The sequence below is a fragment of the Lasiosphaeria miniovina genome (assembly GCF_030549165.1).
Source record: "Lasiosphaeria miniovina strain SMH2392-1A chromosome Unknown B0T26scaffold_7, whole genome shotgun sequence".
NCBI lineage: Eukaryota > Fungi > Ascomycota > Sordariomycetes > Sordariales > Lasiosphaeriaceae > Lasiosphaeria > Lasiosphaeria miniovina.
In genome coordinates this window covers 3,181,335-3,203,501 of record NW_026848226.1, presented here as the reverse complement: position 1 = coordinate 3,203,501, position 22,167 = coordinate 3,181,335, and the positions used below count along the sequence as shown (strand labels likewise).

Below are 22,167 nucleotides of genomic sequence, written 5' to 3'. Positions count from 1 at the left end.
CTGTTATTACTCATGAGACGTACGATATATTTCATTGCCGCCTTGATTTGGTCGAGGTCAGCCGTTGCTGCAGTCATATCAATTCATCAAGTTTGTCATCAGTGGGAATTAGACACTATGTTAGATCGTTGTTGCTGCCGCTGCCGCTGCCACTGCCGCTGCCACTACCGCCTGCGTCGGAGCCTTTATCTTTCTTTCCACCGCTGGTGATCTTCTTCGGAGTACTGCCTATAGCCTTCATATCGGGTGATGGGGGTGCGATATCGGCCGATGGACGTGTGGCGAGAGAATATATCTAACTATTACTTGCTCTGTAGAGATAGGTGGACTGGTGAGAGTGATGTGGGTGTGTGGGTGGCCTCAATGCAGTGGTGTCTTTGGGTTGTCTGATGGATATCTCCATCGCCTCTGAAAGCGAGGGAGCTCTCGAGGCTTTATACAGATTCACCAAGCGTTTCAAGGCTGCGTCCCGGGGCATTGTTGCGAGCATCCTGCGTCCTAGCAGGAGTTGACGAACCACCCACCCCCATCCCTCAGTTCTGCTGAGTGTCATGAGCTGACCAAAACAACGGGTGATGGTTCTGGTGAAACAAAACAGGCACCGGCGGGCTGTTTCGTCCTGCCCGAGCATGGCTCTGAGCATGGCACAGCAGGGTTACGACGTTTGCGAAGCGGCTCACTCGGTAGAAACTACCCTCCTTGCCTGGCTTGAGGGAGGCGCGGCATGGTGGTGGTGGTGGTGGGTGGTGGTGATGATGATGGTGATGATGACGGCTATGATAGAGCGACACGCGTTGGCGGAAGTGTTTTGACGAGCTTGACCCGAGCAACCCGAGCACGGCGTGTCATTCCTGTCAGCTCGGAAAATAGCGTCTCGATAGCAGTCTGCTGGGAATTTCCACATTCGAGGAGAACAAAGCTCGTTACTGAAGTTGGGTTGGTGAATGTGGTGATACCACGCCGCCTGTGGTGGTGTCTAAACCCTGCGAGATCCGACGATCCTTGAAGACAGGCATCCAAGAGTTGGCTATATTTCACTCAATCTCATCTTATTTAGAGTTCTTGACAAGTTTTGGTAAGACTGAAGGTAAAGGGGGGTGGTCGTGATGATTTCTGGTACGCGGGACACAGAATGGGCTTATAAATCTGTTATCAGAGACTACCCGCTTATTCTCGTTCGTTTGGTGTCTGAACTAGCTTGGGCCACCGGCCTTTGATCCATCTTTTCCTTCTTGTTCGCTATTATCATTTGGCCTGACTTTTCTCGGTAATTACTAGAAATCTTTCAGGCCAGTTAAAAGAAGAAAAACAAAGTGGGGATATGGACTGCGAACCAGAGGCCCAAGCTAGTTCAGATACCAAACGAATAAGAATAAGCGGGTAGTCTCTGATAACAGATTTGGAAGACCCAATTCACGCTCGCCCCCTTCGCTCGTAACTCGCTCTAGGGACTCACTTCGCCGTCCTGATGATGAGAGTGCCCAAGTATAGAACGGCACAGAACCGCATTAGGATAAATCTAACAGCCACAAATGTCAAAAACGCCGAAGTCAGTGAAACGCCAACTTCATGGCTGATGGTTTCCGAACAACGTTGGATGGGCTCGGCTGCATTCCCCATGGTTCTTGAAATGACAATGGAAACGTTCATGTTCCCGGATTTGGCAGTGCCGTTTGTGTACTTGCCGGTGATGCCACCCCGACTGGAAACACACCCGGCGCGGGGGTAGAGTGTAGGGAGGCAATTAGTACCTACTACCTAGCCAGGTTTATATCTCTCGGGAGGCGTGTCTAGGCATTGTTAGCTCCAGGTTGGGAGCTTTTTGTGGTATAAGAACCCGGGTAGCTGGCCTCGTCCTGGTAGAGTTTTCACTTGCCATACGCCAGCCCCCAAAACCACCACTGAGCTCAGTTATTTGGGACTTCACTTGAGAGCTCCAGTTATTCCTCTCCCAGCATATAGGAACTAACATCAGATCATCTATCCAAATGTAGGCTGGTCCATTTGGCGGAGCTGATCGACGGCCTGAGCCTCTCGGCGGACTGGGACCACAAGAACCTGAGCCTGAACATCCCCGTCGACGCCGAGTATATCGCCAGTACAAATCGCAAGACGCCCGAGAGCTTCACAAACCTAGGCAAAAGAGTCATTAAGTTACCCAAACACCCTAATCTGAAGAAAGACTGGGACCGCGCTGTCAGCCGCAAGACAATCAGGATTGCCGAAAGTTTGAGGGGCAGATGGGAGACACAATACCGTAAGATTGGAGCGGGGGATCCAACAAAGTCGAGCAGTTCCATTTGGTGATGAAGAGGGGATATCGTCTTTTGTCTTGTCTTGTTTATTGTGTTTTGGTTTTGTGTTACCGAGGCCCTAGTGGCTAGCCTACGCCGACACTCCTGAAAGAGGTCTTTACTTTATACTTGCATTAGAAATAAACCAGTATTGTCCCAGCGGCATAAATCGAGACTTGTCCGACGATAATGCCATGATATGTCATGATCTTTGAGGAAATGCAGGACAGTAACTTTAAAAACCACTATTTAGACAGTGCCAAGAACCCGCTTGAGCCGCTGTGCACTGTGTCGCGTGGGTCGTCCGTCAAGGTTCTCTGGTTTGGCCAATTACCTTACATAAGAATTCCACGTGTAGCAGTTGCGCTCGTTGTTCACAGCTCCATTGATAAGAATCTAGACACGGGATAGGCTAAAGCGTGATAGTAGTAGTACGTACCTACCTTAAGAGAGCGCCTTCCCGTCCTCCTCTTTCACAATTTGTCAACTCAAACTCGCACAATTCCTCGTCTTAAACTAAACTGAAGCTAGCGATTCGGATTTGTCGTAATTGAAGCCCTCCTAGTGCCGAGCTCCATCCTGATTCCGGGTCGACAGGGGAAAGCCGATCTCTGCTCGCCTTTCTTGGCAACATGTTAGCGGATGATCAAGTGCAGGGTCATTCCGGAATCAATGTTGCAGTCCCAAAAGCCCTCAAGAATCCAACCGACGGCGCCACCCCATCCCGAACCCGCTTGATTCGATGTGAGCCGCCGCCTAGTCTGTCAGCCTTCGCCTCGCTTCACGTCCCCACTTCCTGACTCTTGGTGTGGGCCACACAATCCGGAAATCGACGGCGGACCAACTTCTAGCCTGGACGTTCAGGTTGCAGGGCAATTTCTGCTATCCGTAAGGTACTCGCTCCTGGACAACCCACCCCAGGTTGCTTGTTTCGTTTCGTACCTTCTCCTTAACGGCCGTACTCGAACCTGCACCTGTATCACTGCTAGTGTGCCGTATACGAGTATACAGTGCACAGGTGCGGTACACAGGACTCACGTCTTTGCTTGGTTCGTCCGTCGCTTGTCATTTGCTGGTTATCCAAGAAATTACCAAGCCTTGGCTATTGCGATATAGCAAACACAAAAAAAAGACAAGAAAACGGACCTCTCCCGAAAGGGCATGCTGGACCGGTTGAAGCGCCGTTCCGCTCCTCGCCGCCTCGTCGCTCCGGCTCCCAGAGGACGCACCCATGATTCAATAACACTTAACCTCCCCGCTCCGGCCTACTACACCCTATTCGTCCATAGCAACACTTGCGAGGACGGCCACTCCGGAGTCGGCCAAGATTCTTCTCCGGCCTGCGCTGCGGCCGCGAAAGGAAAAAAAATTCATACTCCGTACTCCTGCTCGACCCAACCGTCAAGATGCCGACCCTAGCAATCACCAATTTTAACATTGTGGTGAGTGTGCTGGGCGGATGGATATCCCTTTTCGGCCTCGTCTCGTATTTGTGCAAAGAGAACTTCTACCTCTCCGAGGCCCGTAAGTTGCCAAGTGATAATCTTCCAGATCGATTCCTCCGCCGGGACTGACCCTCCATCTTCTTAGTCATATCTCTCTTGGCGGGCGTGGTAGTCTCGCCGTCGGCGGCAGACTTGGTAAGGCCCCTCGAATATGCGGGCTCGGTGGAGAACGTCAACACTGTGACTTTGTATTTCTCGCGCCTTGTTCTTGGAGTGCAGCTGGTCTTGGCCGGCGTGCAGCTGCCCAGCCGCTACCTCAAGAAGCAATGGAGACCGCTTTCCCTCCTCCTTGGCCCCATCATGGCCGCCATGTGGCTGGCCACGAGCCTCCTCATATGGGCGCTCGTCCCCAACATGAGCTTCCTCCATGCTCTTGTTGTCGGGTCTTGCGTCACCCCGACCGACCCCGTCCTGTCTAACGTTATTGTTAAAGGCAAGTTCGCAGACCACAACGTACCCAAGGATCTCCAGCAAATCATCATTGCCGAGTCTGGCGCCAATGACGGCCTGGGGTACCCCTTCCTCTTCTTTGCCCTCTATCTGATCAAGTATACTGGCGACGGCGGAGTAGCAGAAGATGGAGGCGCACGCGTCGCTATGGGCATGTGGTTCGGCGAGACGTGGGGCTATGTCATCCTCCTCAGCATTGTCTACGGCGCCGTCATCGGCTGGATCGCCAAGGAGCTACTGCACTGGGCCGAGGAGCGCAAGTACGTCGATCGCGAGAGCTTCCTCGTCTTCGCCATCTCCCTGGCTCTCTTTATCGTGGGGACCTGTGGCATGATTGGCAGCGACGATGTGCTCGCATGCTTCATCGCCGGCAATGTCTTCACCTGGGACGACTGGTTCCGCTTGGAGACGATAGACGACTCGCTGCAGCCCACCATTGACATGCTGCTCAACGTCAGCATATTCATGTGGTATGGCGCCGTCTGCCCCTGGGACAGCTTCTTGCACAATGACGTCATTCCCATCTACCGCCTCATCACGCTCGGCATCCTGGTCCTCTTGTTCCGCCGTCTGCCGTGGGTGTTTGCCATCCATAAATTCGTACCGCAGATTGAGCACGTGCGCCAGGCCATATTCGTAGGCTTCTTTGGGCCCGTGGGCGTGTCGGCCATCTTTTATCTCTACATTACGCTCGAGTTTCTGGCGACAATGGAGGTCGATGGCGAACCCCGGGCGGATATTGCTAACCTGGGCGAGACTGTCAATGTGGTGGTGTGGTTTCTTGCCATTTGTAGCATTGTAGGCGGTTTTATATTGGTGGTTGTGTTTTAGGCAGGCATCCCAACTAACAACTCCCTAGGTTGTCCACGGTCTCAGTATTCCCCTTGGGAAGCTGGGCTTCTACCTGCCTCGGACTATATCTTCGAGAGTCATCACCTCGGCTTCTAGTGAGGGCCGAGCGGGCGAGACACCACCTTTTCGCGTCGGTGAACTAGTCACTGCCATTTCCACGCGCTCGAGATCTAGAACTACGTCAGACGAGCTGCCGGGAGCCGTTGCGCCATCGGCACTAGGTCGGCCCGTCTTTAAGATTGGCGGGACTGTTATTCCAGTGCGGAGAGAAGAGGCTACGTCGGGTACCGCGATCGCGTCACGGTTCGAGAGCCGGAGCCCGCCCGTGGGTGGCGGAGACGGCGCGGCCACTCCCGACCTGGAGCGCGACGCGGGGCCAGTGGCGGCGGGCCGAACGATACGGTTCCCTGACGACCCACTCCCTCTAAAACCTTCAACCGCCGCTGAGCAATGAGATGCAACTTGTGACAGATGCGCAGAGCGGGCCGTTGGGTGTGGGATTTATAGACTTTGGCGTCTGATTAGCGGACGCTATTCAGCCGGAATGGAAGAGAGCGGCGACATCGGAGGGGGTCGACAAGGAGGAGGCCTCATCGCCAATTGTTCGTCTTTGACGTTATCTTGCGAGAGCGTTCTCTTTAGACTTATTGAACTTGATTGGCCAATGGATTTTCTTCACTCTGCAATGAGAGAGTTGCTCTTTATTTGGTGGCTCGGTATCCGGCAAACTACTCTGGATAACGGCGACTAACTAAATTTATTTTCTGGAATCTTGAGTCTCGTATCCCGAGCGTAGCCGACTCCGCAATAATGCGCGGCAAACTCGTCGAGCGCCTACCTACCTATGCACAAGGCCGAAGTGGTAAAGAAGCTAGCACCCACCTACTTCAGATATCATGTCCCGCAACACGAGCGTCGTTCATATCCACACACACAAGGCACCCTGGCAGTGGTAGTGGCAGTGGCAGTGGCAGGCCATACCCGGGCTTCGGGTCGATGTCGACCCCCCTTAGAGAAGGGATGGGTTACACGGCAGCAAGCCGACCTGCGCGGCTGCCCTGTGCTTCGTTATACGGGATCCTTTTGACATGCTGCATCTGACTCGTCAGGTTCGCCAAAGCGATGACGGGGCGAATGCAAGCCACCAAGCCACAAGCCACTCATTGCCAGGTTTTTTTTTTTTTTTCTTTTTCGGCAAGTGTTGTTGCTTTCTTCTTCGGAATCAGCTCTCGGGATACCAGAAAAGGAAAACGAAAGACATTTGGCAACGAGGTGAGAAACGAGGCGGGAAACGAGGCGAGAAGGGATGAGAAGGTGGAAGGTGGAAGGTGGAAGGTGGAAGGGGGGAGGGAGGAGGGAGGCGTCTTTGTTTGTGATACACGACAATGATAAATGCAACACAAACATCGATGAGAAGGGGGGGGATGGTATGGTATGGTATGGCTGGGTAGGTAGGTAAGGTTTGGTAGTGGTTTTCGCAAAGCCTACAGACGTGCATATATACATACCGTGCCTGTATAGACGTGTGTGTGGGTGCCGGCTGCTGTCAAATAACTGCTGGGGTGGGTTCACAGCCCATTGATTGATCGACATTAAAGGAGAAGTCATATGTGGGATGTGAACTACTATTGTTTAATTGACTGATTTATTGACGCGACTTTGGGAGATGGGACTTCGAGCTGTGTATGCTGGTAATCTGTAAACTAGTTATAGTTATCTCGACAACGCACGTGTAGAAAGACACCTAAAATATCCGTAAACTCCCTTAGATCCTTTCGTTCCATGGTCCCTTAATTCCCCAAAAACGGCTCGCGTGCGAGGCCGCGCAGCAAAGAGGGAACAGGACAGAGGGCGCGGTAGATGGATGGATGGATGGGGTTGCTTCGAGAGTCAAATAAGCTCGGAAATAGGGTGTGCATACATATACAACCTCCTGGTTGGTGAGGTACCTGACTTTTTGGCTCGAGGACACGCCGTTTCGATCCAACGCTTGCCGGGGGACCAACGCGTCTCTGTCCATGTTCTTGTGCGAATTGAGTTTGCCTTTTTTGGTTCTTATGCTTCAGCAAAGATGGGGTGGCAGCAGGTTGGACAGCGGCCCTAAATAAGGTCGGTATCTGAGGCAAGGGCGAGGGGCAAAGTTTATTCCAGTAGTATTGTCCCTTTAAGCCGACAAGGAAGACATAAAAACGGAGAATTTTGGAAATTGTCCAAATCAGACAGCTGCGGATAAATGCCTAGTGACGGTAGACAAATATCTGCAGCCTCGGTGAGTCTTCAGGGCCTGTCTGCCGCTAGGAAGACGTCTTAAAGAGCTCACGAGTTGAGGGGAGGTGACAGCAGAACAAGGTTTGGAGCCATCCATGAAAGTTTCTCGGCACCCAAGGTTCAGGGACACGCAATTCTAGTCCTCGGCAGCTGCCCGTGGTCCTGTCCCATTTCATGACACCTTTAAGACCCGGGCAGATGCTTATAACCCAGAGTCAATAAACAACATCCAGCAAGGGAGCTATCCCAGCCAGAGCCAGACTGGTCCGTCGCGCTTCTCCAGCGGTCTTCCTGTCTTGAATTCCCCAACGAAGAAGTGGGACAAGTGATTTGCGCGGGATGCCCTAACAATAAACTGCCTTAGGTTACCTGGTTCTGCACTGCGCGCGCAATACAATAGACTTGATAACAGACAGCTGCAACGGGGCCTGGGCCAGGTGTGTGGGACCGACCTACGCGCAAAGAACGAAGGGGACAGAACTTGAAGGGCCTTGGCTCGGCTTGGCGGCGCCTCATTGGCCCATCTCAAGGCACACACCCACTTTTGTTCTCGTCCGACGTCGCCTCCACTTTCTATCGCACCTAGTCCTATCGAGCCCATCCTCAATTCCCAGCCCAACTTGGCTGCTTGTCGTCAGCGTTCGTGTCTGGCCGCCGCCGCCCTCCTCAAGTCCCGTCGTCTGCCTGCGCTTCCATATCCTGCGACCAAAGCTCGCGGAAAAGCTGGAAAACGTAGCAACGGCCGGCACCGACGCGACGCTTGGGTTTTCGACGTTGATCATCTGTCTAGGGTTAATGCACCAGACTAATCCATCGTCGCCTGCAACCTGCATCGCCAATTGGCCACGCCAGCCAACCGCCTCCCAATTCGTTTACCGCCTTTCGAAAGGGAAACTGCCTGTCTAGTCTCTCGTCGTCGCTCGTCCCCCATCCGCCGTCGCACACCCACACACCACCGCGATCGATCGATTGACCGATTGACCGATTGACCGATTGACCGGCCGACCGAACCAACCGGCCGACCAACTTTTCCTCCCGTGCCAGCCGTCTGTCCACGCGGCCCCTCTTATCCCTGCCCGTGCCACATCCATTCGCGGCTGCTTGGTTTGCAAACATCGATATTCTCTCGAGACGGGTGTTTAGTTCGCGCGCCAAGGAGACGAAGCAGACAAGCCACGAACGTTGTCGCACGTGAATCGCCTGCCCAGGTACCCCCTGCTCCGGGAGCCTTGCCGACGAGCACGAGGTCAGCCCGACACGGAGGGCGCTGAGACGTCTTGACACCGAGCAGGGCCAATTGCCAGTGCCTGGCGTGCTCCATCGCCGCTCGATCACGCCATCGCCGCTTCTTATCGCATTTACTGGCCACCCACGGCCACTGGCGACGGCAGGACCGGCTGCATGGACGACGGCATTGTGCCCGGGACCGCAGGGTTCGGGTCCGACCCGGACCTCGAACACGACTTCGGCACCCACTTCAACACCGACTTCAACCCAGACGTCAACGCCGACTTCAGCAGCGAGTTCATCTTCGATTCGGACGAGGCAAGCCCTCTGCCAAACCGCCACGAGACCCCCGATGTCGAGACACTCCAACCCTTCGTGGATCTGATTGACCACGACAAGGGGCTTCCCTCTCCGTCCGTCACCTTCTCAGTCCCCCCCCCAATGGTGCGCTTTTACAATCGACGAGCAGCTCCGACAATTCCATGTCCGGCACGCTGTGGTCGAGGAGGACGGACAGCATCGGGTCGGCCAAGACCAACCTGACCAGCGGAGACCTTTCCAAGGGAAACGACGCAGATGTCAAGGCAAATTTTGAATTCTGCATGGCGGATGGGACAATTCAAATCGGCCGGCTCGACGGGACCGTGAACCTTTCTGCCATCGAGAAGTCTGCCAATATGGTTCAGTTCGGCACTGGTGCCGGAACCTTTAATTCGGATTTCGACAGCCCCGTAAGCTGTCCGAGCCCAGATGGAGACGACTCACCACCGTATTCGCAGAATGCAGGGTCGAACAAAGTTTTGCCACCAGGAATGGTTTATTTTGGCAAGGATTATCCAGTACGTTTACACTTACCACAAGAGTCTCGTCAGTGTGGGGTTCTAATGCTATTCACAGACCTATGCTCCTTCTACTATGAACATAGATGTGTCGCCGAGAACGTCGCCTTTCTCGGGCATGATCGCGAGTCAGAGCTCTTCACCCTCTGCCCTGTCACCTAGCAACACCTTCGACACATGTGGTCTACCCGTCACTGGAAGTCAGTGGGGCAAGTCGTTCAATGTGGGCATCCCTTCTTTACAGTTCGACCTACCAAAAAGGGCCCAAGATCCCATCCCAGCTCAGTGGGTCGGCAGTGCTATGGCGAATGTCGGCGGTCTACGACAATCGCAATCGGACCTGCAACCTTACAGGAGACTAGACGTTATGCCGATACCTCTCAAGTCGAGGGTCGAGACGCAGATCCCCGTCAAGCTGGTCTTCACTGGCTTGCCCAATGGCGTCAAGAACCTCCACCTCCCGCCGCATACAATTAGCAAGCCCAAGTTCTTACAAAAACCCACACCGGAGCCCTCGCCGGATACGCTGGAGTTGCACACTACCCTCGTCTGCTCCAGTGCGATGAAAGATGCCGACCTGTGCGAGGCGGCAATGGAGCGTGCTCGCAAAGCGGCCAGTGGGCAAGCGAACACGGAAGAAGACCAAACAATAACAAACCCTCAGGATGGTGGTGTTGTGCAGATCTGCAAGGGCTGCATGACGCGCGAACAGAAGCGGGCGGCACGTAAGAAGGTTAAGAAGCCCGACGAGGAACAGGCCTGGGCCAAGGACGAAGACAAAAGAGTCATTGTCTTCAACTGCATCGAGGTCAGAGAATGGCAGCCGTATATGCTCGAGGAGCCCGCATCGCCCAAGCCACAGCCACAACCTCCAGTGTGGTTCGTGGACGTGCCCATGCGGATCGCATGCTATTGCCGACACCATTCCGAGAAAGATGGATTCAGGGTCATATTCACCATCACCGACTACCGCGGCAACCTCGTCGACCAAGTCATGTCGCGCTCCATCATGATTACCGACGACCACAAGACCCCGGTGCCGCCATCGCCTAGTGCAGATACAACGCCTCAGGGGCCCAACGCCGGAGTGGGCCCTGACCAGAGTCTAACAGCAGGCATAGGTCCTAGCCAGCCACTTTCCTTCCCGGACTTCTCAGTTCACGAGCACGCCATGTCAATGTCAATGGCGCCAGCCGATGGGACCTTGGCTGCCCAGTCTCAAACGGCCGCCATAGTCTCTCCTCCGCGGAATCTATCTCGACCTGCCTCGCCTCCGCTACTTGAGCCATCTTCCAAGAGGCGCAAGCCTAGCGGCTCCAAGAAGGTCCCGAGGGGGCTAACGATGACAAAGCTGGAGACGGCCTATCCGTCCGAGTCCCAGCTCGCAAACCCCCCGCCCTTCAGCGCGAGAGAAACATTAGGGGCATCACCATTTTCCCCTACCCCCCCGCCATTCCTAGCCACCCCCGAGCAGTCGTTGTACGGTGCGGGTGCCGTCGCCTCTGCGCCCGCAATACCTCTTCGGTTCGCAAACGGCGTCCCGACGCCACCCACCAACGATCAGCCATCGATATTTTCAAATGGCAACAGTGCCTCTAGCTTAGAGGCCGCTGGACTGGCCATGTTTACCCAACCGTCGTCGGTCCATCCGAGCCGTGCGCCGAGTCCGAACGGAGTGAGGGCAGCGGCAAATGCTTCCGAGGCACAAGCCAACAACCAGATGGCCCACGCAATTTCAGCTGGCTTGTACAATACAATCGCCTTGGCGACCCCGGCTACATCCTCCATTTCGACCATTCATAAGATCATTCCTTCTGAAGGGCCCAAATCTGGTGGTATAGAAGTTACAGTGCTCGGCTGCGGGTTTCAACAGGGCATGGAAGTTATGTTTGGCGACACGCAGGCCACTACAACGACGTTCTGGGGGGCCACTTCCTTGGTGTGTCTGCTTCCGCCGTCTGCCAAGGCGGGTCCTGTGCATGTGCTTCTCAAACACCAGGCTGTCCAGCCGCCTCAAAATCCCAAGACGTTCAGGTACGTCGAGGACGATGAGCAACAGCTCCTGCGCACTGCCCTCGCCGTGCTGGGACACAAAATGTCTGGCACATACGACGATGTGTCTAGCATCGCGCGGCGAATCATTGGCCGTCCAGAACCGTGGAGCCACTCTTCCGGTGGCGATGGCTCAGCGTTCAACAACTTCACGATGAACACGAAATTCGAGAGCCAGGTGCTCCAAGTACTAGAAATGATCGACATGGACGACAGCCCCCATAAACCCAGGCTGAACCTCAGGAGGAGGACGGGACAGACGATGTTGCATCTTGCCTCTGCCATGGGCCTGCATCGCTTCGTTGCTGGTCTTCTTGCGCGAGGTGCAAACCCGGATATGCGCGACAGGGGAGGCTACACGGCCCTTCACATGGCGTGCCTCAATAATCACCCCGATATTGTCAGGCGCTTAATATCGTGTGGAGCTGACCCTACGATCCGGACTCTGTCAGGCTTTACGGCCGCAGACGTTGCTCGGTCACGGGAAGCCCGTCGAGCCGTGAACGGTCCCGAGCGACATACGAGATCCCAGAGCGGCACGTCACTCTTTACTCGTGCAAGCAGTGCTGCCAGCCTCACATCCCTCCGACCCTCGAGACTAGCGGCGGGAGGTATGTCTAGCGATAGCCTCGGGCCCGCACCAGAGTCGCCAGAATATTCGTCCACGGACATTTCGGAGACTTCGGGTTCGGAGGAAGCTGATGAACCTTGGCTTCAAATGCGACGAAGCAGCGTTCACGAGTCTCGAACACGAGAAAGCAGTCCGCATCGTCTCCGTCAACCCAAATCTGGCGACGATGGAGCCGGGAGGCCAGAATCGCCCTCTACCGTTACAGGGCTCAAGGATCACTTCGCTGCACAGCTCCAGCAGTTCCAGCAGTCGATGGCTTTGCATCTCCAGAACCTTGCGCAGTTGCCACAGCTGCCTCAGTTTCCACAGTTCCCCCAATTTCCGCAATTCCCCCAATTCCCTTATCGACCACAACTAAACATGCCGCTTCTACCGGAATACCAAGCCGCCGTGATGCAACGTCTGCAATCCATGGTGCCTACTCTTGGCGGGCCCAGGCCGGGGTCGGCTGGAGACCAGGCACCTGTTACCAAGGAGCTGTATGGCAAGTGGTGGGATCTATCATCGCTGATGGCCGGTGCTGCTGTCGCCGGTGCTACTGCTTCAACCCCTCCGCCATCTTACGAAGATATATATCCACGGCGCGATGACGGCCTGCACACGAAACAGGCATCTGCCGCGCAGGCGGCAGCCGAGGCTGAGGCGGATCTAAAATGTGCTGCTCTTTACGACACTGCAACGGAGGACCAGATCGCCAGCAGCACCTCGTCTGCGGCTTCGGCTTTGGCGGCAGTGGAGATTAAATCTAAAGAGGCCGACTTTGAAAGACCGGCTCTGCTCCAGATTGGACGCAAGAACGCAATCACCAAAGAGCAGCAGGAGAATCTCCGACGGGAGCATGCGAAAAAGCTGAAGAGATTGAGCCGCGACCGCAATCTTTTCTTCATCTGGGTATGTCTTTATTTCTGCTCCTTCGCTTCTCTTTCCTACTCTGGCCGGCGATTCTAACCATGTGATAGATTCCACTGCTCCTGTTTGTACTGTGCGCCATGTCGTACAGCAGATTCCCAGGCTTCTTTGCGGCCGTTCGTGAGATTTTCCCCTCTTCGCCAACAAACAGCGACTCTTATCAAATACCTAAACAACAACAACAAAATCAAAATCTATAGCGGCTAGTTGAAATTTAATTGTCTTCTTTTTTTTTGACGACATCTTATTTAGCGAGACGTACATAGCAGGGTTTTCGCTCATAGATGGAGAGTGGGCTTCGCCGATGAAGACAAAAGAGTCACCGCAAGGCGACTGGCGATCAGCGACGATGGACCGGTTTTGTCCTTTATTACTATTGGAATTGTATTCGGCGGAGAGAGAGGAATGATCCTTTTTTGGAATTTATATTTTATCAGTATCGAGCAGGTTATATGTATGGTAGCGGTGGAATTTTGCAAGCCCGTGTATTGCACGAGAGGAACGACGCAGGGCAGGGGGGCTGGGCCGGACCGGACTGGGTGGACACTCGCTCAGTAAACTTGAAAGCTTGAGGGACGGACGGGGGCGGATCAGGCACGGGACAGCAGGCAGCGAGGCGCGGCGCCCGCCGGTGACCTTCCGCTGTGCATGTATATATGCGTTCGATTCGTAGGACGTGAACGGGCTGAGGGCTGCCTATCTATTTATATTTCTACCTATCTATGTGTCCATCTGTCTGTCTGGATCTTTGTGAGTTTTGCATGACTTATTGTTTACTAGTATAAGTTACGGCTAGTGTTGCATGTATTAGAGTTTATGTATATGCCTGTCTGCTGGGGTTCTGTGTTTGCAGTTGCTGTCCTGTCTGGGCGTTCTTATCCCCTTTTCCTTAACTTCCGGTTCCCATATTTTGGTTTTTCTTGCTACGATAATAGTAAAAGAGACAGGTTATGCCCAGTATATAAACCTAAAGTTCGAAAGGAGAAGTTGCTGGCACTGGGGTTTGTTTGTCCAGAGGAATTGATGCCGCTCATGGACAGATGCGAACCACTGGAACCGGGTCAGAGATAATGACCTCGCCCCCCCTTGGTAGTTGTTGATAGTTAAGCCTTGCACAGTAGTGATATATTATAAAATACTAATTATATGTGCTCGAGAGGCGTAAGTGTCTTGCTGCGAATAAGACTTGAGGGTGCTGAAGACGAGGTAATATCAGTCACGATGCCGAGAAATTTAGACGCGATATATTGCTGCTAGTGCTTAGGAGATATCTTGGCACGAGAAAAAGGCTGATTGGGAGCACTAGATCTAGCAAAGGGGACAAGGCAGCAGACAATAGGTAGTGCGAATTAGGTAACTAAGCCTTCACGCAAATTTCAGCATCGAGGAATATCGAGGAGGGCGAACGGTGCGAGATTATTCCAAGCCCGCGACCAAATTGCAGCAGGAGACCAGCACGAACCGCCAACCGGGCTCGGTAGTGATTCACTTTCTGAGCTGTAAGAAGTGTCACGGAGAACACGGCCCTCCTTACTCCCATAGCCTTTCGCAGAGGTAAGTTGTGCATCTCTAGCCTCCATTTTCTCCCAGTGGGCTGCGAGATACCGTTACAAAGGCCGCTAAGATGTTTGCCAGCACTTGGTGACAGGAGCATGCAAGCATTGTCCTCAGATGCTCGATAACAACCATCCCCAGTCCCTAGGATATAGATAGTCACATATAGATTTCGTTGCACTTAACTTAAAGGGAATGAATTTCCACAAAGTTGTAGACTTTGTCATTCCCGTAGAAAAGCTTTGGCTACATGCGCTTCGATACAACAGTATACGGACGCCAGATTCCTTTCCCGGGCACAAAACAAGCGGAGGAAGAAAAACATGTGAAGGAGATGGGCACGAGAAGCCACCGAATAACGAGGCCCAACGACAAACCGAATTTTGCTGCTGCAGGAACACCCGAGCTGTAGGCTGGCTAGACGTACCACCTCTACTCCCGCCATGTGCGTGTCGTAAAGGAGAGACTAGACAGGGAAACGGCTGCCCGGGTAGGCTAGAATCGGGCTATTATGCACGGTCAGTAGGACGGTGAAGCAAGTCTTCCCTTCACGTCTGCCGGGCTGCCAGATATCAATCGCCCTGCTATACATACACACAACAACAGCAAAACACCCGTTTTCTGACCCGTGATCGCCGCCGAGATATGACCAAAACATCACCTGCCCCGTGGGTCGGGAGTTGTTCTGGTGCCGCATGTGCGGCGTTCCCTCTTCCCCCGTTACCTATCCATCTCCCATACACAAACTAGAACCAGAGGCATAAGACATTACACTTTTTTTCTCTTCATTCGTTCCGACGGACGGAAACTGAAGTGCTGTGTGACCTTTCATTGGAAAAGAAAAGGGCACACAAACCACCTGATACATCACCCCCTCGGGAAGTCTCGTAGGGAAGAGACAAACCAATGGAGGCAGCCAAACACCAATCTAGATACCTATGTATCTATCTGCACACCAGAACCACCACAGACGAAGAAAAAAGAAAAGGATGAGGAGAGCGTCGGCAGCCGGCACGGAAAAAACAAGGTGTGGCGTCGAGGCTAGCAAATGCAGTAGCAGGCAGATCCGGGACAGACACTATGGAATTGGGGGGGGGAACAGCCCGCTGGGTATTCTATCAAGCAGAAGCAGGAGCAGAAGTAGAGCGATCCCGCCCTGCCGGGGTTGATATAGGTGGAGTCCTCCTTGTCCTTTACACCCAGGTATATATATGCCTGGCCTATACGTGCATGTACATATTACATGTACACCAGGCAGGGGATGTGTGGATATGTGTGTATGTGTGGGACGCCCGAGAACAGCCTGATAACGGGCTCGTTCGAGCAAAAAAGCGAAAACGTCTCAACATGGCGTACAGACGCATGCGTGCATTGCATGCATGCATGTACTTCTTTTCTGCTGCTTTGCCACCTCGAGTCCTGGCGGGTAAGAGCGTGTGTCTCACGTCCGGGGGACCAAGACCAGCGGCAGGGGGGAAAGATGAAGACGATGAAGGGCGTGATGATGATCGCGGCTTCGGCCTCCCACCCAAAAAAAACAAAAAAAGAAAAGAAACAAACGACAAAATGGTACTTTTGCAGCTGCCACGTTCGGGTATCCGCGAATGGATAGATCGATGGATAGGCCGCGCACCACGGCGAGGAGCTAACTCTTCCACTGTTTCTACTCGCTGCGTGCACGACGTTACGCAGGCGTCACAGGTTCTTCGAGGTAAAGGAGGGCAGACGGGTTGCCCGACGACGTTTGACGGCTTGGGTTAGATGGGAGGGGGGAGGGGATCTCGGAACCACAAGACAAATTCACCCTCTCAGGTTTTCTCTCTCCTGGCTGAGCGCCGAGCCGGAGCTTTTTCTGCTGTGGAAAATCTTCTTTTTCCCTTCTCCGAGACACATTGCACCCCCCGGGCGCCAAAGAAAAATAACATGCACATCATCCCGAGAAGCCCCATGGCCCCGGGGGCGGGCGGGCAGGGAGAGAGACAGGTGTGTGAGAAAGTGACGGGCGACCATAAGTGATGCCCGAGACAAAATGCGGGAAGACAGAGAGAGCATATGCATTCTTGAGTGCCCGAGTGACCTTACCGAATAAATGTAAAAAATAATCAAAAACATGGGGGGTGTGATATATGACTTGTCCCGAGAGTGCAGACGCCTGTATGCCTTTACCTCCTGACCCCGGTAGAGACATGAGAGAGAGACATTCGCCTCCTGAGGCAAGCCCTCGGTAAGTCCCCCCCTTGAATACAATGAAATCATGTAGACGCAGGGGCTGGCGGGGCGTCGGTCGGTTCGAGATGGGAAAAAATCCAACAGCAGCAGCGGGTAGATGCAGGTGTTTTTTGTTCTCGGCCGGCTACCTGCAGCAGGAAAAAAGGGGGAGGGGGAAATATGATGGGGCGGTCTGGAGCCGTGGCTCGAGGCATTTCGATTCCTGGTCTGTCTCAGACGACGGTTCTGGGCCACTCGGCACCCCAAGTGAACACGGACAGGTAGGGTCAGATGAGAGTCCTGTGTGTGCGTGTGTGTGTGTGTGTGTTGTTTTGATATCCTCCCATAGGGGGAAGCACGTGAGAACCCTAACAGGCATGCCATCTTCTCCGGCAGCTATCTTGTGCATGTGTGTTTTTTTGATCGACACTGTCAAACCTGCCACGCCGAGCCGGATTCGCGCTAGCTAGTGGCATCTTAGACAACAGAGCAAGCACGCAAGGGTCCATTGGCTACCTACCTGGGTCTCGGTCTAGGTAGATATCAAAGGGAAGGGGTCGTCGGAGTCGGGAGGAGAGTAATTCCAGCCACGTCTCGCGGGAGCACGGAGCCGTCCAGGTATACCTACACAATGGGGGAGAGAGAGAGGCCTGCCGTGCCACAGAGAGGCGGAATCCCGACGGGTCGCTGGGCCGGATCAAGGCAATGAAGGGGGCACGCCGCACACATACACAAAGGCGAGAGCTCCTCTTTCCCACGCCGCTGGGCCCAGGTTTCGAAAGTACCGCTCCCTGGGGGTTCCCGCCCTGCAAGCTGCCGCCGCCAGCGGTTTCGCCCGAGTTCTGGTTTCCCCCCCAATGGAACGACCCATCCCATCGAGGCGCTGGGAGAACAAGAAAGAGGCGTCCCGTCACTTGTGTGCGACGAAGCTTCAACCCAGCTCTGGCCCTATCCTATCCATCTCTCTGCGCAGGGCGACTGGAGGATTGATTCTGGGCGACGGTGTGAACGTGAACCGTGGTGACGTGACTGCCGACGGAATCGCAGACTCGCACAATGCCGTGTTTTCTCCGGTCAACCTCGACCAGGAAGGAGGCAAGCAAGCAAGCAAGCAAGCAGTCAAGCAAGCACCGGCCTGTGTACATACGTACACATATACGTAGAAGAAACGTGAACGAGCGCCTGGGGAACGGTTCTTGGGACCCGGCCGCCCGACCGACCGGCCGGCCAGCCAAGGCCCCCTTTTCTTTCCCTCCCCTCTTTCTAGTTTCTAAAGCGTAGATCACCACGGGATATTTTTCCCTAGAAACATCAGAAATTCTAGAATTCTAGAATACCTAAAACGCTAGACTCGCGCGTGCTGTCCGCGATCGCTCGGGACACGTCTGTCTGCAAAGCCCTCGGGACCGAGGCGTCGAGACAGACCCGTGGCCCATTTCAGGCTGAATTGACGCCTCTCTCTCTTGCCCTGGGGCTGGGCTGCGGGCTGGACCCGGCAATCATCTCGTGTCAGGGCCAGTCAGTCATATCAGACGGGAGCCAGTCCGCGGCCTTGGGAGAATTGAATGGATGGAATTGGGAGAGGGGGGAGATCATGATGCGATGCGGATATGCGATGCGATGCGATGCAATTTGCACTTCAACAGAGTACAGTACACACATACAGTGTGCTAACTGAACCTGAGCCTGAGGTAAGGTAGGTAGGTACCTTGGCTGCAGGCACTGGCATGGGAAACTTGTGGTACCTGCAGCCACTCGTCCGTCACACACGTTGCCCTCCATGCCTAGATGGCTGTCTCCCCGACTGAGTTTGATGTAGGTCAAGTTCTGTGCGGACAAACGTGCGTGCGTGCGTGCGTGCGTGTCCCGTAGGTTTTAGCAGTGAGGTTCCAGTTATCAAGTTATCACTTGGAACTGAGGTTGGCTGCACTTGCACCCGCTGAGAGTTTAGCCCAAGGGCCACCCCAAGACGGCGGCCGGGCAAACGTTATAGTGGAGTACCCCGTACCAAAGGCAATCCATCCAGCTCGAGCCGTCATGGGCCGACCACCTGAGATGCCTACCAAGGTTTGAGTTGAAGCTTAGCTGTCCGCTGCATGGAGCTGTCTTGACAGCCAGCTGAACTCAACCCAAGCGCCCTTCTTTGGGAACTGGGCGCAGTAAATACATAGCGCTAATGTATGACCGAGTACGTCGCCATGACAGACAGCGGGCCAGAAACCGCGGAACCTAATAAAATGGGTTGACGCCGTGACGTCGGTCCTGTCCTGTCCAGGCGGCGGGGTTAATATAGAACGGCGGGCGAACAAGAAGAGGAAGGTTTCAGTGGAGTGGCCTCCCTAGCCAGGTAGACCTGAGGCAGCGGAGGTGAGGTATTTCGAATTTCTTGGTCGACGCACGTCTCCCACAAGTCACAGCCCCTGGAAAGACTGGGCAAAAGGCCGACGCCTCCTGACTTTCTGCGGCCCGAGTGAGTGGTCTGAACCTGAACCTCTAGAGAAAAAATTCGGTATTCCGATGCAGAGTACCGAGTATTGAATCTGCGGGCCCAAACTGCCCCCCATCGTGGGATGGTCCAAGAATACTTTCGTTAGCTGCGAGCTTGTCGAGTCTCCGGCATTTTTAGCAATCCCCTACGGAGAGCTGCGCGGCCGGTGTGCGGCGCAGAAGCGGCATCCCGCTCTCCGCAGGCAAGGAAGGCCCGACGCACCCAGGGTGGGCATGCTGACGGCACAGCAATGGAAATTCCCAGCAAGAAATGGCTTGCGGGCTGATGAGTCAAATCTCGATAAGCCCAACAAGCCTTGCCCGAGTCTGAGTCTCACCCCCGGCTCATGACAACTCCGGTTGCGGCAGCACCCCCGACGCGGACGATTCTGCTATTTTCGCCTTTTGGAAAATCCAGTTTCAGCCTGACATGACATGCCTGGCGTGTGCGACATGGCACGCAGTGCAAAAAAGACGGTTGTTTCTAGTGAACGCATGCACATCACCTGGTTCTGTGGTATTCCGTTCTGCGGCTTCGTTCCATGATAAGCGTCCCTCCTACGGAGTATATGCTGGCAGGCGGGCCAATGATTGGTGCGGCGCCAAGTGGGAGCTTCCGAAGCGTCGCACAGTGCTTCCGCACGCAAGAGCGCACGTACCCTCGGAGCAATGGGGCCTACGCGTGCGTTCCCCGGTTCCCAAAAGTTTACTGATAATACTAAAATCCACATGGAATCCACAAACCGTAACCTAAACTCTCGCCAACGGCTGGGTAGGTACCTACTTAGGCTCGCAGTAGTCTAACAAAATACAGGCTGAATAATGTCGGTCGTCTAAATCCGCCTGAAGGAGGTCCTTCGTCTTCGAGGCGAACAAGTGAAATAAATCAACTTCCAATACCTACACGCGTGCAGTACGAATCTACTAGTTCCCATCCGCGAAAGCAACCCCTTGCATCCGTCCCTCTCAGGTCTTGTATTCGTACTACCTACTGCGTCGCGGGATATCATTTATTTATTAGCGTTCGGGATGGCGGCGCCCATCACAGCCCAACAAGCTTAGACCCATTTCTTGGAACGGAAACGACGTTACGCTAACCGTGCAAGACGCAAGTGCCAAGCACGCCAAGCAGGACTCTCGCTGTGCACTCTCCTACGGGACACATGGGTACAGGATATTGTTGAACGAAGGCGGCGGGAAGATCTGGCATGGTGCATCCCACGATGCCTTTTTGTCGCCGTGCAGCCGCGAGAGCGAAGGCGGATCGCCCTCCAAAGTCCCGGGGGCCATGGACCGTTGACGATCAAGTTGCCTCGCATGGGCACTCGTGACGACTGGCCAACGAGAAGGCGAGCCGGATGATGCACCCAAGAGGTTTGCGAACCGGTCGCGAACGGGACGGGTCGACGTTCAATTGGCGGTGCCCAAAAAACCGCCCACGGCAGAACCTGAGCTCTGGAATCTGGATTAAGCAAATGGGGCCGTCCATCCAATCCCAGGGCCATCTGACCAACAGGGAGCGGTCCAGCCAGGACTCCCAGAGGGCTCGTGTGTGGCGGAGAAACGGCATTAAGCCCAAGTGGGAAGCCGGCACCCACCCTTTCCGAGGCCCCCACAGTGCAGAATAAGTCCATTGGTACCCCTTACCAAGGGGGGGGGCCTTATTGGGAGGGAGTGAGTCTCCGCCACTGGACTTCGCAGCTAGTGTAAACTCGCTGGGACGAGGCCCACAGGCCCCCGGCCCGAGTGGGTGGGCGCGGCGTAGCACGGTGCAATGTCTCAGACTCGCAGACTGTACGCAGTGCGAAGAAAGAAACGCGTACTACTAAGGGGGGGCGGGATGACCTCTGACCAGAGCGACTGACCAGACCAACTCTGGGGGTGGCCTCCACTTTTCCGACGCTACTTCCCATGCAGGCGCTGTCACATTGGTCCCACCTCATTTCCACCCTCGCGCGTCGTCCAAACCGCAGCCGAAGCCTCTTCTCTTCCACATCCCCCCCCCGTTTCCTTGCCTGCCTGCCCTGGACCGGTGGGTTGTTTCTCAACTCTCATCTCTGCCATCAAGAGCACGAGTTTCCCATCCTTTTCGTCATCGTGAGCGAAGGCCAGGAGCTCGTTGCGGAAACTCTCCAGATCGCGGCCAATATCATTTCCGGTTCCCAGGAAAAGAAAAAAAAGGGAGCGACAAGACATTTAGTGCAGCACAGTTCCTTCCCTCCGACGAACTGGGGGAGTCCTAATTGTGGGCTGCCCAATAACATCGGTCCCGACCGACCTTTTTTCAGCTACCCGTCGCTTTGGTTCTGGGACCTCTGGGCCACCCCCATCCATTCCATCCACCATCCTCCAATCCCTCTCCTCTCCTTGCCACCTTTAACCCGCACCCGCCGCGCAAAAAAAAAACCACCCTCTCTTCCGTCGCACCGCAATCTCGACGACAGGAACGACGTTGGGAGGACTCGGCATTCGGTTTCGCCTCGACTGTGCTCGTTCAATCGTTGCGCGTGATTTTTATTGTTCGTTTGCTGCGTGTCTCGAAATCGGCCCGCAGCTTGTGTTATTGTGTGAATAAGTCGTGTTTTGTTCAATCGGGTCACAGGGTGAGTAAAAGCTACGCACCCTTTTTTATTCTTCACCTGCACGCTGTCATCCGCGGGTCTCGCGCCGGCGACGCAACTGGCACGGCGTTTAAGTTTGCAGTCATGCCTCGCTGACGCAGAATGACGCTGATGCCCAGAGTTTCTAGCTTCCATCTCTGGTGCCCTTTCATCTTGTTAAAATCGCAAATTTGTGTTGTTCTAGCGCTTCAGACGAAGGCTCTCCTCCCAGGTAGCCGCGGTTGCAAAAGAGATTTTTAATCAGGAAACCCGCGCACGCTTGCAGCTCCT

At 54.5% G+C, this 22,167-nt stretch overlaps 5 protein-coding genes across 5 annotated transcripts; all 5 read left to right on the top strand.

Annotated features, from left to right (window-relative positions):
- Window positions 1–3,397: 3,397 nt before the first annotated feature.
- Window positions 3,398–5,363, top strand: B0T26DRAFT_475096 (Na/H antiporter). Its single transcript, XM_060435232.1, has 2 exons — window positions 3,398–3,818; window positions 3,885–5,363. Exons 1-2 carry the CDS (start codon window positions 3,701–3,703, stop codon window positions 5,078–5,080), a joined length of 1,314 nt encoding a protein of 437 aa, XP_060291916.1. The 5' UTR covers window positions 3,398–3,700; the 3' UTR covers window positions 5,081–5,363.
- A 3,407-nt stretch (window positions 5,364–8,770) lies between these two features.
- On the top strand, window positions 8,771–13,245 carry B0T26DRAFT_875911 (uncharacterized protein; the record flags this gene model as incomplete). Its single annotated transcript, XM_060448075.1, has 5 exons — window positions 8,771–9,009; window positions 9,066–9,327; window positions 9,494–13,009; window positions 13,078–13,143; window positions 13,228–13,245. The coding sequence occupies 5 exons, from the start codon at window positions 8,771–8,773 to the stop codon at window positions 13,243–13,245; spliced, it is 4,101 nt and encodes a 1,366-aa protein (XP_060291915.1).
- A 527-nt stretch (window positions 13,246–13,772) lies between these two features.
- B0T26DRAFT_728166 (uncharacterized protein) lies at window positions 13,773–14,118 on the top strand. The gene has a single exon (XM_060442887.1). The coding sequence runs from the start codon at window positions 13,844–13,846 to the stop codon at window positions 14,096–14,098; it is 255 nt and encodes an 84-aa protein (XP_060291914.1). The 5' UTR covers window positions 13,773–13,843; the 3' UTR covers window positions 14,099–14,118.
- A 252-nt stretch (window positions 14,119–14,370) lies between these two features.
- On the top strand, window positions 14,371–16,536 carry B0T26DRAFT_728165 (uncharacterized protein). The gene has a single exon (XM_060442886.1). The coding sequence runs from the start codon at window positions 15,662–15,664 to the stop codon at window positions 16,340–16,342; it is 681 nt and encodes a 226-aa protein (XP_060291913.1). The 5' UTR covers window positions 14,371–15,661; the 3' UTR covers window positions 16,343–16,536.
- A 4,550-nt stretch (window positions 16,537–21,086) lies between these two features.
- On the top strand, window positions 21,087–22,098 carry B0T26DRAFT_475064 (uncharacterized protein). Its single transcript, XM_060435231.1, has one exon. The coding sequence runs from the start codon at window positions 21,188–21,190 to the stop codon at window positions 21,785–21,787; it is 600 nt and encodes a 199-aa protein (XP_060291912.1). The 5' UTR covers window positions 21,087–21,187; the 3' UTR covers window positions 21,788–22,098.
- The last annotated feature ends 69 nt before the right edge of the window (window positions 22,099–22,167 follow it).

Bases quoted from the DNA above. Each gene is read 5' to 3' on its own strand.
- B0T26DRAFT_475096 (XM_060435232.1), top strand. From the start codon at position 3,701: ATGCCGACCCTAGCAATCACCAATTTTAACATTGTGGTGAGTGTGCTG. The intron at 3,819-3,884 runs GTAAGTTGCCAA...CCATCTTCTTAG, and splicing joins CTTCTACCTCTCCGAGGCCC to TCATATCTCTCTTGGCGGGC.
- B0T26DRAFT_475064 (XM_060435231.1), top strand. From the start codon at position 21,188: ATGCAGGCGCTGTCACATTGGTCCCACCTCATTTCCACCCTCGCGCGT.
- B0T26DRAFT_728166 (XM_060442887.1), top strand. From the start codon at position 13,844: ATGTATATGCCTGTCTGCTGGGGTTCTGTGTTTGCAGTTGCTGTCCTG.
- B0T26DRAFT_728165 (XM_060442886.1), top strand. From the start codon at position 15,662: ATGGAATTGGGGGGGGGAACAGCCCGCTGGGTATTCTATCAAGCAGAA.